This window comes from Priapulus caudatus, unplaced genomic scaffold (genome assembly GCF_000485595.1).
Source record: "Priapulus caudatus unplaced genomic scaffold, Priapulus_caudatus-5.0.1 Scaffold278, whole genome shotgun sequence".
Taxonomy (NCBI): domain Eukaryota; kingdom Metazoa; phylum Priapulida; class Priapulimorpha; order Priapulimorphida; family Priapulidae; genus Priapulus; species Priapulus caudatus.
The window spans coordinates 255926-269964 of NW_014577339.1; the positions used below are offsets into that span (position 1 = coordinate 255926).

The 14039-nt window shown below is 48.5% G+C and overlaps 1 protein-coding gene across 2 annotated transcripts in view; it reads left to right on the forward strand.

The window, feature by feature from the left end:
- Positions 1–1815: 1815 nt before the first annotated feature.
- LOC106808444 (serine/threonine-protein kinase TAO1-like) overlaps positions 1816–14039 on the forward strand; it is a gene marked incomplete at its 5' end in the record, with an annotated part of 27124 nt that continues 14900 nt past the window's right edge. For both annotated transcript variants that reach the window (XM_014811167.1, XM_014811168.1), the window contains 8 exon segments: positions 1816–1887; positions 2100–2207; positions 5800–5995; positions 6602–6754; positions 7023–7119; positions 7672–7753; positions 7933–8109; positions 8471–8653. In XM_014811167.1, coding sequence (XP_014666653.1) covers positions 1816–1887; positions 2100–2207; positions 5800–5995; positions 6602–6754; positions 7023–7119; positions 7672–7753; positions 7933–8109; positions 8471–8653 — 1068 coding nt within the window.

Below are 14039 nucleotides of genomic sequence, written 5' to 3' on the forward strand. Positions count from 1 at the left end.
GTGGAGGAGGCGATGCGGGGTGGGGGAGGCGATGCATGGTGGGGGAGGCGATGCGGGGCGGGGCGGGGCGGGGTAGGCGATGCAGGGTTGGTGAGGCAAGGCAGGGTGGGGAGGTGGGGCAGGGCGGCGGAGGCGAGGCAGAGGAGGCGGGGCGGGGGCGACAAGGCGCGGGGGTGGGGTGGGGGGAGGCATGGTGATGAGGCAGCGCTGGGAGGGAGACAGAGCGGGTGGTGAGGGGCGGCGTGTAGGGGCGGTACCGGCGAGACGGGACGGTCACTTGCCGCACGCACAGTATTAGCCGGCGAGCCGTCTCCCCCCGTAATTGTGACAGCCATTTTTTGTATTAGACAGTGAATTTTACTGGCTGACGGCTGGCGACAGTTACGTGCATGTTTCGGTAAATAAATTAAAATGATAATAATCGGGCACTCGCTTTGCTAGAACACGAATGTTCCGGTCCTTTGAGACGCCTAATTTCTCAATCCTGGCTAGAACTCTGCGTGTGTTGGGCTAGATCTCTTACCTGTGTAACGAGACAATGTGAACAGGTGGATTCGTTACGGTATTGCATTGCCGTGTGCGTGTATCATGGTAGATCTTGTCTACTATATATGTGAGTAACAAGATAATTAATGCAAGTTGTGAGATCGTTAAGGCATCATGTTGCCATGCAGGTGAGATGAGGTAAGTCTTAAGGCCCGCTCAGGTCGGCCTACGATTTGACTATCGGCGACTACTTTAGCGCCGATTAGCAGCGTAGCAACACTCATGTCGACTTGAAGTGACTACGCTGCACATCGCCGATCAGATCATAGCGTTCCTGCATGAAACGTAGACGGGTTCGCGGCCCCAGTATTTGTACTAGCACAAGCAGTTCTTTAGCACAAACAGAGCAAGCTTGACGCCGGGACCAGTCTACATAAAACGAGTCACGTACGTGACCAACAAAATGGCGCTTACCAGTAAACATCATGTAACTTCGTAAATCTATCCTCTATTTTCTGAACATTGTTATAATCATGTGCAGAAATTTTTTTATGTGATATACGGAAAACTTAATATATATTTGAGAAAGGGTTTGTGCAATAATCCCTCCTTGTAAACTGCTGACGAGTGCTGTGTAGGCTGCCATTTTATTAAACACGTGACTTTTGATAATCATGTGACTCGACACGCCGCGGTGATTGGCTGCCACTCACGATTTGTCGCCGACAGCCGCATAGAAATAGAACATGTTCTATTCCTGCGATCGCAGTCGGCGACCGTATTTTCGATCGTAAGAGAACTCATGTCGAGTTTGGTCGCCGATGATTTTATCGGCGATCTGGCCGGTTTTTGACGTACGATATTCAAATCTTGTCGGCGACTAGGTCGTAAGGTCGACATCAGCGGGCCTTTATGTTCCGCACGTTGGAGGTGCACTGTGTTCACCGCTGTGTAGGTAGCGAGATCGTTAGTGCCTTGCATAGCACAGAGATGAGGCGTTGTCTGAGGAGTCGTGAAGAGCTGGTTTCTGCCACGCCCCTCACTCCGCTGCGTCCGCAGCGTACTGCTTTCACGTCTACATGATGCAGGGCTTCTCGTGTTGATGGTGTCTGTGTCACGAGCGTCGTTACGTTGTGTTTATGTGATGCGCGCGCGTGCGTAATGCTCCCCTCGGCGTGTATCTAGTCACGCGAGTAACGATAAATGTCGTCTAACCTCTTATGTGGCTCGTTTAATAGCCCTGTTTGTTGCACTGCTCCCCTGAAGCTGTTGCTTTCTTACGTGAATTTGCCTTGTCAGCTATACATGTTATATTCGTGCGTGTTTCAGGCAAGATACATCAACACGCGGGAAGTTGTGGCAGTTAAAAAGATGTCGTACCAGGGCAAAAACTCATCAGAGGTACGTTTGTTTGATATTTTGTAATTGCTCTCTTTTTTGTCATATATTGCGGTGTGTGTATTGCAAGGCAACTGCGTTAAAACACTGGTGCTTGTGCCGCAAGAGTTGTGTAAATACGTGAATCTTCTTACAACATGGTGCCTGCTTGCTAAATTGCAAGAAAGCTTCTGTTGGCTATTTTTAATCACACGCTCTTCCATTGTGCATTCCAGAAATGGCTAGACATCGTCAAAGAGGTGAAGTTTGTCCGCCAGGTGAGACACAAGAATGTAGTTGAGTACAAAGGCTGCTACCTCCACCCAAGGGAACCACAAGCTTGGGTAAGCTTCCCTACGTGACGTCAGGGTGCGAAATTAACACGAGTCCGAAGTCAAATACTCCCTGATTTACTGTCGGACTCCCTGATTTAATATACGTGCAGGAATCCGTGTGACTCCCTGAAAATTCTGCTATACTAACTAGCTCTTTCCAGAGCACGGCCTCGCGGAATTACCATATTTATTTAGCAAATTTCCCAAGAAAATTTGGCAGACGTGCACTGCAAATGTCCTTTTTGTTAATATTTTTTGTTTTGAACTTCATACTGCGGACGCCCTCATTTTGCTACGGACTCCCTCTTTTTGAGGGTAGGGAGTCCAGTCCGTTGGACTCGCTTGTTCAAAAGTTAATTTCTACCCCTGTGACGTGTATCTATGTGCAAGCACTTGTGTTATTGAGATGTAGTATTTTTACACCAACGTATTAGCCAGCGAACCGTGCAGCCGTGATTTGCACGGTCACTTTTGAAACTGCACGGCCAAAAATGTGTAGCATGGCCTAAAATATTGATCTAAAGCCGTGTACATTTGTAAAATTGCACTCACAAATATTTGTTCTGCACTCCCACAATACTCATTCCTGGCTAATAGCCTGTTTCACACGTGTTGCATACGTTGTTCACTGTGACCCTCCCTCCCTGCATTACATCGCCGTGCGTCAGCAGTACGTGTAATGTAGTCGCGTGCTTGTAGTAAACACATGAAGCGAAATCAGTCTGTGCAATTACTACGACTGGTCAGTGATGTTTGGGCAGACGAGGAGTTGCTGAACGATGGTGGGAATGCAGAAGTGGCAATACCTCCGGTCACTTAAAGTGATTACGTAACCGCAAACAGTAAAAGTTAAAAAATTATGTCCACTTTTTCACAAAATGTAAGTGATTCTGCTCACTTTTTCTGGTTAAATTGCTGCATTATACTTCCTATTTTGCTATTCCGTTCGATGTGAACAAACACTCGTGACTCATATATAGCCCCTAGCAAACATTTAATGTCGTGATCAATATATCAAATCGCCCAGGTTTTTTGAATTTTTAACTAGTTGAGAAACAATCTTATCAGGTAAGAATTTGAGGATACATTTAGTCCCGTTAGTACAGTAGTACTTGCTTTTAATGTAAAAAAATTGCAACAAAATTTTTACAAATGTGCACCAAGGACAATTCGTGACGTAGTCAATTTAAGGATGGTGTAGAGAGAGCATTTCCCTGTATATATACGTACATACTACATAGAATGGTGTCTACATACATGTACAATTTGCAAGCATGTTTACAACTTGCAAGTGTACATACGTTTCAGGCATGTGTGCAGATCACATTATGTGCATACGTAAAACGCGTGTATGCATCACTTATAACATGCAATTTTACAGGTCTTGAAAGGTTTGGATAATGGGCTGTTATTGTGTTTTGTTGATGCTGGGAAATCCTGGAAATTGTCGACAGTCACTAATAAATTATTAATTGGAAAGTAAAAAATTGTGTGTGGCTTAAATCTTATTTTAGTGGAGTTTTGGGAAATGGACCTTAAAAATGTAAAAGTCTTTAAAATGTGTTTTGCTTTGGTGTATAAATCCTTACACGTACAGCGTTGTGCCAGTGTGCGTAACAACGTAACGTGCATACATGACAATGTTATCTGCATACATGTTACAACGTTGCTTGCATACACGTTACAGCATTGCTTGCGTACACGTTACAATGTTGCGTGCATACATGACAACGCTGCCTGCGTACACGTTACAACGCTGCCTGCGTACATGTTACAAGGCTGCGTGCGTACATGTTACAATGTTGCCTGCATACACGTTACAACGCTGCCTGCGTACACGTTACAACGCTGCCTGCGTACATGTTACAACGCTGCCTGCGTACATGTTACAATGTGGGCCTGCATTACACGTTACAGACGCTGCTGCGTACACGTTACAAAACGGCTGCCTGCCGTACATGTTACAAGCTGCGTGTCGTACATGTTACAATGTTGCCGCTGACGTACAACGTACAAATCACCTGCCATGCGCTACAGTGTTAGCATAGAGGCTGCGTGCGTACATGTTCAGATGTTGCCTGCCATTACCACGTGTAGCAACAGCTGCCCGTGCGTAGCGCATTAAGAAGGCTGCGTGCGTACATGTTATCAACGCGCCATCGGGGTACACGTACAACGCTGCGCCTGCGTACGGATGTTACAAGGCTGCGTGCGTAACATGTTGACAATGTTCCTGCCATACAACGTTACAACGCTGCTATGCGTACATGTTTTACAACGGCTGCGTGCCGTACATGTTACATCACGTTGCTGCAACACGTTACTAAACACTGCCTGGCGTACATTGTTACATAGGCTGCGTGGCGTAACATGTACAAACGTTGCCTGCATACACGTTACAACACTGCCTGCGTACATGTTACAAGGCTGCGTGCGTACATGTTACAACGTTGCCTGCATACACGTTACAACACTGCCTGCGTACATGTTACAAGGCTGCGTGCGTAAGCATGTTACAATCGCTGCCTGCGTACACGTACCACGCTGCCTGCGTAGCATGTTACAAGGCTGCGTGCGTACATGTTAGTCATATGTTGGCCTGCCATACACGTTAAAACGCTGCCGTAGCGTACATGTTACAAGGCCTGCGTGCGTAATGTTACAACGTTGCGGTGCAATACACGTTACATACACTGCCTGCGTACATATTTAGCAAGGCGCGTCGCGTGACATTTACAAATGTGCCTCATCACGACGTTTACAAACACTGAGCGCTGCGTACAATAGTACAAGGCTGCGTTCGCGTAACATGTTACAACGTTGCCTGCATACACGTTACAACACTGCCTGCGTACATGTTACAAGGCTGCGAGCGTACATGTTACAACGTTGCCTGCATACACGTTTCAACACTGCCTGCGTACATGTTACAATGTTGCTTGCGTACGTGTTACAATGTTGCATGCATACATGACAACGCTGCTGTGTACATGTTACACGCTGCCTGTGTACATGTAACAACGTTGTATGCCGTAGCGTGTTACAGCGTTGCTTGCGTACATGTAAGCGAACGTTGCAGCGTACGTGTTACAATGCGTTGCTACGTACATGTAACATGTTGCATGCGTACGTGTTACAGCGTTGCTTGCGTACATGTAACAACGTTGCATGCGTACATGTAACACCGTTGCATGCGTACGTGTTACAGCGTTGCATGCGTACGTGTTATCTAGGCGTTGCAATGCCGTACGTGTTACAGCGTTGCTTGCGTAGCATGTAACAACGTTGCAACTGCGTACAATGTAACACGTCGTTGGCATGCGTAGCGTGTTACAGCGTTGCATGCGTACGTGTTACAGCGTTGCATGCGTACGTGTTACAGCGTTGCTTGCGTACATGTAACAACGTTGCATGCGTACGTGTTACAGCGTTGCTTGCGTACATGTTACAACGTTGCATGCATACATGACAACGTTGCATGCGTACAACACAACGTTGCATGCATACATGTTACAACGCTGCCTGCGTACGTGTTACAGCTGGTGATGGAGTACACGTTAGAACGTTGCGTGCATCTATGACAACGTGCTCCGTGTTACAGCTGGTGATGGAGTACTGTATTGGCTCTGCGTCCGACCTGCTCGAGGTGCACAAGAAACCTTTAATGGAGGATGAGATCGGCGCGATCTGCGAGGGAGCGCTCGAGGGCCTCACCTTCCTGCACATCAACGACCGCATCCACAGGGACATCAAGGCCGGCAACATCCTGCTCACCGAGTCGGGAACCGTCAAGCTAGGTACATTGCAGCGGCTGTGGCGGGGGCGGGGGGCGAACGAGGAAGGTGAGGGGGTGGTCATCTTGCTCAGATGCATACGTAATTCTTAAAGTGATTACGTCACCGTAAATAGTAAAAGTAAAAAAAACATTTCCACTTTTCCACAAAATGTATGTAATTCTGTTCACTTTTTATGGTTAAATTGCTGCATTATACTTCCTATTTTACTATATTGTTCGATGTAAACATACACTCGTGACTCATACATAGCCCATAATAGCAAGCAATTAATGTCAGGATCATAATAACAAGTCGTCCCGGTTTTTTGGATTTTTAACTAGTTGAGAAACAATCTTATCAGGTAAGAATTTGACATTAGTACTTACTTTTATTGTAAAAAATGGCAACAAAAATTTTACAAATGTACACCATAGAAAATTCGTGACGTAGTCAATTTAACCGTGGGAAGGATTGTAAAACGGACGTTTACGCGCGATTTCGTTCGAGTCTAAATGTCCCAGTTCGTCGGAATCTCTCCAAATAGGTTCAGTAGTGCATCGGTGGAAACACTGGCACTGGCTTCCTGAAGATTCACGTGCGTAATCTTTATTGTTGTTGTTGTCACAGGTGACTTTGGATCCGGGTCGATGAGATGTCCGGCAAACTCATTTGTGGGTACTCCGTACTGGATGGCCCCCGAGGTGATCTTGGCCATGGAGGAAGGCCAGTATGATGGCAAAGTGGACATCTGGTCAATAGGAATCACCTGCATTGAATTGGGTAGGTTCTCGTGTCGATTCTAGAACGCGTCTGTTTCCCCGAAGGCATGATAGTGCAAAGATGCAGCGTTGATACGAAAGTACAGTGTGTAAAATTAACTTGCTTCCGAAAGATAAATTAAGGTCGGTAAGCCGCGCTGTTGATTAAAAAGTGTTCTTGCCACGTTACTGCGTAATGGGCTACGTTATAGGCATATGATGAGCCGAGCTATGCTGGTGCCACCTTGTGGTGCAGATCGTAACTATGTTGCTGTTTTTGTTGTCGACAGCCGAACGGAAGCCTCCATACTTTAACATGAATGCCATGAGTGCCTTGTACCACATAGCTCAGAACGACTCGCCCAACCTCAGCCCTGATGGCAACTGGTAAGTGTTCAAGTTACACTAAGGAGAGATACATCAAGGGGGCTGTCAGAAAATCACGTATTATAGTGCATAAAGTAAGTACACGTATAATCGAGTAGTTATGACTTTCATAGGTAAAAAAATGTCTCAACTTCAGTTTTTATTAAAAGATACAAAAGTGTTTTGAAAGTGACATTTTAGACTTGTCTTGTAGAACTGCTTGACTGCCCCTTTGTGGCATGGCCCCTGGGTGGTTTGTAGGCAAGGCTAACTTATTCACAATAGAAACAGAGGTTAAAATTCAAAATTCGCAAGCAGAAATTTCCACAACTAGGCTATATTTTCACAATAACGAACATTTTTTAATCAAAACTGTATCTCATTCTAGGGATTTCACCAAAAGCCACTGTGGCCAAAATTCACATACTGGCTAGTTTTTTTTACGAAGTAAATGATCAGGTACTAGACACAATTACCCAGATGAAACTGTACACAGGTGTGGTACCACCGTCAGCTGTCTGCGCCGCCGCAGCCAGGGGTTTGACTGGTAATCTGATTCGATTCTGTTTTCAGGTCAGATGAGTTTCGGGAGTTTGTACAGTCCTGCTTACACAAGCAACCCCGTGATAGAGCAACGGCACAGGACCTGCTAAATGTAAGTCTTCTCCGCCTCTCTGTATGTATGCGTGTTTCTGTTCATCATGTCTGATTGTGTGTGCGTGCGCGTGCGCGTGCGCGTCTGTTGTTGCGTTTGCCTATGAAGTCAGCGTACGAGCTCGTAACATTGCCATTCACAAGGTTTCCAATTCGACGTTCCCTCGCATTTTCTTTCAGAGTAAATTTCTAAAGAAGCTCAGGTCTATAGGCGTGTTACTAGACCTGATTCATCGGACGAAGGCGGCCGTTAGAGAACTCGACAACTTACAGTATAGGAAAATTAGGAAAATCCTCATGACTGATCCACAGGATAATCACGAATTGCTAAAGGAGGAGCATGAGGAGGATTCGTTGGTGAGTCGGCGTTGCCGGGCAACTGGCTAGAGTTCTTCTAATTACTGAGTCTAAACCCTGTTGTTCAAATTACTGCTAGAGTCTGCAGCTTTTGTATTAGCTGACTTTGAACATGGTGCGTATTGACCACTACAAGTTGTACGACAATTCATAACGATGACGTAGCTACAAAATAACGATGTTGTAATTATGGTGTAGCGATGATGTAACTATGATATAATGATGATGTACCGATGATGTAACTATTATGCAATGATGTAACTCTGATGTAATGATGATGTAACGGTTGTGTAAATACGATGTAACGATGAAGTGAAGGCGACGCGGCGAGGCCTCACGTTTCTCGTTACCGTGGTTATAGGAGGACGATCAGATGGTTAGCGACAGCAGCAAGTCAAACAGTGTGTCGAGTGCGCAGAGCATTCCGAGCAGCATCGTTAGTGCGAGCAGCCAGAGCAGCAGCACGAACAGTCTTCCTGGTCCGGGAGACGATACTGCAGATGCTTCCATGCCCATAGGCTTCGCTGGACGAGGCAGACCCAGGGTAAGCAGTTAGGAGGACAAGTAGACGTATGATAGACGACAGGTAGACGTAGGGTAGGATGTGGGAATATCAGGTAGACCCAGGGTAAGCAGTTAGGAGGACAGGTAGATGTATGGTAGGATGTGGGAATATCAGGTAGACCCAGGGTAAGCAGTTAGGAGGACAGGTAGACGTTGTAGGTAGGATGTGGGAAAGCAAGGTAGAAGACGCAGGGTAAGCAGTTAGGAAGGACAGGTAGACGTACTGGTAGGAATGTGGAAATATCAGGTAGACCCAGGTAAAGCAGTTAGGAGATCAGTAGATGTAGGTAGAATGTGGAATATAGAGGTAGACGCCAGGAAGCAGTAGGAGGACATGGGGGGGTAGATGAGGGTAAGGGATGTGGGAATATCAAGGTAGACGCCAGGGTAACCAGTTAGGAAGACCAGGTAACATGTAGGGTAAGGATGTGGGAAAATCAGGTAAGACCCAGGGTAAGGCAGTGTAGAAACAGGTACAATTGTATGGTAGGGATGTGGAGAATATCAGGTAGAACGCAGGGTAAGCAGTTAGGAGGAACAGTAGACTATGTAGAACGACAGGTAGACGTAGGGCGTAGATGTGGAATATCAGGTAGAATCCAGGGTAAGCCAGTTAGGGAGACAGGTGAGATTGGGTAGGATGTGGAATATCAGGTAGACCCCAGTAAACAGTTAGGAAGACAGGTACATGTTGGTAGGAATGTGGAATATTCAGGTAGACCCAAGGTAAGCAGTTAGGAGGACAGTAGATGCTAGGGTAGGATATGGGAAATATGCAGGTAGACCCGGGAACAGTTAGGAGGACAGGTAGACCCGTATGGTAGGAGTGGGAATATCAGGTAGACCCAGGGTAAGCCAGTGTAAGGAGGACAGGTAATTTATGGTAGGCTTGGAATATCAGGTAAGACCCAGGGTAAGGCAGTTAGGAGGACTAGTAGATGTAGGGTAGGATATTGGGAATATCAGGAGACCGCCAGGGTAAGCAGTTAGGAAGGACAAGGTAGATGTATGGTAGAATGTGGGAATAATCAGGTAGACTCAGGGTAAGCAGTTAGGAGGACCAGGTAGACTGTATGGTAGGCATGTGGAATATCAGGTAGACATCCAGGAAGCAGTTGTAGAGGACAGTGTAAGACATATGGTAGGATGTTAGGAATACTAGGTAGACCGCAGGGTAGCAGTTTTAGAGGACATGTAGATGTATGGAGAGCGACAGGTAGACGTATGGTAGGATGTGGGAATATCAGTAGACCCAGGGTAACAGTTAGGAGGACAGGTAGAAACTATGGTTAGATTGTGCGGAATATCAGGTAGACCCAGGGTAAGTATCCAAGTTAGGAGGACAGGTAGATGAGTATGGTAGGATGTGGGAATATCAGGTAGACCCAGGGTAAGCAGTTTAGGAGGACAGGTCAGACCTAGGTAAGGATGTGGAGAATCATCAGGTAGACCCAGGTAAACAGTTAGGATTGACAGTAGACTGAGGGTAGGATGTGGAATATAGGTAACCCAGGGTAAGCACGTTAGGAGGACAGAGTAGATAGTGGTAAGGATGTGGAATATCAGGTAGACCCAGGGTAGCAGTTAGAAGACGAGGTAGATTATGGTAAGGATGTTGGAGAATATCAGATAAGACCCAGGGTAAGCAGTTAGAGGTACAGGTAACGTACGGGTAGTGATGGGGAATGATCAGGTAAGCACCGGGTACAGCAGTTAGGATTACAGGTAGACGTAGGGTAGGATGTGGGGAATATTAGTAGACCCATGTAAGGCAGTTAGAGGCACAGGTAAGACATATGGTAGACGACAGGTAAGACGTATGGTCGGATGTGGAATATTAGGTAGACTTGGTAAGTGGTGGGGGATGAAGGCAGGGCCCTCCTACCCACACGCGCAATGTCGCCAATTGCTCGACACAAATTATAGTCTGGCGATTGAAAAGTCTTATTTTGGGCGGAAAAAGTGAACGAACGATAATTTTACCATAAATAAACATGACCCAGCAAACATGCGATCCCTATTTGATTGATCGACACAGCAACATTTCTTTTTCGTGCCGGCACACTCCCCTGTGTCATTTCCCGAGATTACAGCTTTTTCCTCGATTCCCGGGATAAGGTTTTGTTGTCGGCTCCCGTCCATACCAAGCGCGGTTGCCCACACCCTAACATAGATACAGCAATAACCACACCCACACGACTGTAACAATCAGGTGCATTCGCGGCCCCTCCCCGTACTTCAATAATGCCGCCCAGCCAGCAAGCACGAGCGCACGATGTGCACAGCCACGGACGATGGCGTAACAGGGGTGTTCGCGGCGGCTTTTTTGTATGTTGTTTTTTTGGCATGAATGCAGAGAATCGTAGGGCAATGCGGGAGCGCGGGAAAGAATGGCCAGATGCCGTGAGTCTCCTGCGAAAATGCGGCAGTAGGTCAGTAGGTGCTAAAGAGAAGATTTATAACTAAAGGGTGAAATTTTATTTTCGGGGATGCCACAAACTGCAGTCTTAAGACATTCAAATGTTTTAAATTTTGCTGGGGAAGTCCCTCCAGAACCGCTCCTACCTCTCATCCCCGGCGTCTCGCCGCAGAATCCATCGTGGCCTATGGCAACGCCTTTTGAATCATCATGTGCGTTTTTCCCAACAAACTGGCGCATTACACAACCGTTGTCTAATATTCCCTCAGAAGAAAGCCACTCGGCGTTTAAAAAAGTCCTATCCAAACACAATGGCATGCACGCAATTGACGCTGGGCAAAAGTAAATGATTTCATTTACGCACGCCTGTGGCGTGCACCTGTGGTGCGTGCGTGTGCGTGCGTGTAGGTGTGTGTGTGTGTGTGTGTGTGTGTGTGTGTGTGTGTGTGGTGTGGTGTGTGGTGTGTGTGTGTGTGTGGTGTGTGTGTGTGTTGTGTGTGTGTGTGTGTGTGTTGTGTGTGTGTGTAGTGTGTGTGTGTGTGTGTGGTTGTGGTTGTGTGTGCGTGCGTGCGTGCGTGCGTGCGTGCGTGCGTGCGTGCGTGCGTGCGTCGTGCGGCGCTGCGTGCGTAGCGTGCGTCGTGCGTGCGTGCGTGCGTGTTGCGTGCGTGCGTGCGTGGCGTCGGCGTGCGTTCGTGCGTCGTGCGTGCGTCGCGTGCGTGCGTGCGTGCGGCGTGCTGCGTGCGTGCCGTGGCTGCGTGCGTCGTGCGTGCGTGCGTGCGTGCGTGCGTGCGTGCGTGCGTGCGTGCGGCGTGCCCCTGCGTGCGTGCGTGCGTGCGTAGCGTGCGTGGTGCGTGCGTGCGTGCGTGCGTGCGTGCGTGCAGTGGCGGCCGTGCGTGCGTGCGGGCGTGGCGGCGTGCGTGCGTGCGTGCGTGCGTGCGGTCGCGTCGCGTGCGTGCGTGCGTGCGTGCGTGCGTCGTGCGTGCGTGCGTGCGAGGCGTGCGTGCGTGCGGCGTGCGTGCGTGGTGCGTGCGTGCGTTGCGTGCGTGCGTCGCGTCGTGAGTGCGTGCGTGCGTGCGTGCGTCGCGTGCGTGCGTGCGTGCGTGGCGTGCGTAGCGTCCCGCGATGCGGCGTGCGTGCGTGCGGCGTGCGTGCGTGCGTGCGGCGGCGTTTGCGCGCGCTGCGTGCGTGCGTGCGTGCGTGCGTGCGTGCAGTGCGTGCGTGCGTGCGGCCGTGCGTGCGTGCGTGCGTGCGGCGTGCGGCGTGCGTGCGTGCGTAGCGTGCGTGCGTGCGTGCGTGCGTCGAAGTGCGTCGTGCCAGTCGCGTGCGGCGTGCGTGCGTGCGGCCGGCGGGCGTGCGTGCGTGCGTGGCAGTGCGTGCGTGCAGTTGCGTGCCGGCGTGCGTGCTGCGTCGTGCGTGCGTTGCGTAGCGTCGTGCGTGCGTGCGTGCGGCGTGCGTGGCGTAGTGCGTGCTGCGTAGCGTCGTTGGTGCGTGCGTGCGTGCGTGCGTAGCGTAGCGTGCGGCGTGGTGCGTGCGTCGCGTGCGTGCGTAGGCGTGGAAGCGTGCGTGCCGTGCGCCAAAGCGCCAGGACATCCAGACTGACGAGAGAACGCCTGAGGAGACTCTGGCGCGACGAGCCCGCGTGCCTGACGGGCGTGCGGCGCGCGCATAGCGCTGCGCGTATGGCAGCGTGCGCGTGCGCGTGCGCGTGCGTGTGCGTGTGTGTGTGTGTGTACTGTGTGTGAGGTACTAGTCAAAAGTAGTAAAAACACTGCATAAAGTACGCTGAACTTGGGATATAGTCAGAGTTTTATGAAGTAGCTAACTTTTCTGGTTCAATTAGGCATCCCGAAGTTAAAAAGTGAGTGAGAGTATATGCATATGACGTGGAAAAAATCTTCTGTAAATTATTAGTATTACTGTAAAGCTATACGTGTTGGTATAGTAACTGTCTATACTGTAGCTGCGCGCCGTGTGTCCCGTGGCGTACGTGCGTTGCGCGTGCGTGCGTATTGTGGTCAGATACTGTAAAAATGGTAGTTTAGACCCTACCTATCTAGCAACAGTTGAAGTGGAGAGGGTTTTAGGCAGACATAATTGGTTAAACAGCTCTGAGAAATACACCGTGAAAACAGAAAGTGTTTGTGACATTCTAACCCATCAAAAATTGAAGGCCCAGAAGAAGAGATGTTTGACTTTGAAAGTGCTAATGTCCTAGTGATGTGCCAAAAAAGCTTTTTCCTGCCTGCAGTGAAAGAAAAATTTCGACAATTGAATGTCTCCTGTCAGTCAGTCAGAGACTCGAGGTCATGTGGTGAATCATAGCTGTTTAGTGTCTCAAGTCATAGACAGAGCTGCGTGATAATAGGTTTGTTGCATTAATAACGTGTAGTTTTGCACTTATCATCTATAAAAGTTTGTGAAAAAAATAAAGAAAGAAAAAATGTTATCTACTTGCCTTTAAATTGCTAGTTGCAGAAAAATGTTAGGCTACAGATGTGCTAACAGGAATCCAAATTGGCTTATTGACAATTGAATTCTGCTAATTGTTTGGCTAAACAGGAAAAAAAAATCCTAGCTAGGGCCCTGGATAGGTATAACCTCATGGAAGCATGGCGTTTAGGAAGACCTAGTTAAGTTGTGGAGATTTCATCAGGGGATGACTACTGGTTATGTTTGCATCAGCTACAAGATGGTTTCTATAGGCGTACAATATTACTGCAGGGTTCTTAGCGTTCCTCTGCTATTCTTAACACACAGGAATAGTGTGTGGTTACTGCTGGCAACGAGCCTGAAGGTGTAGCCTGACAGCGTGCTTGTAACTCACACCGTAAACAACTTGCTGCAGCAATCATACATGTGGGAAGTGGCACCGCGGAGACATACGCAACGCAGCCGCCCAAGTGTGTCCGCGTGCTGGGCAAATCGGCAAGGCGTGGGTTGTGCGACT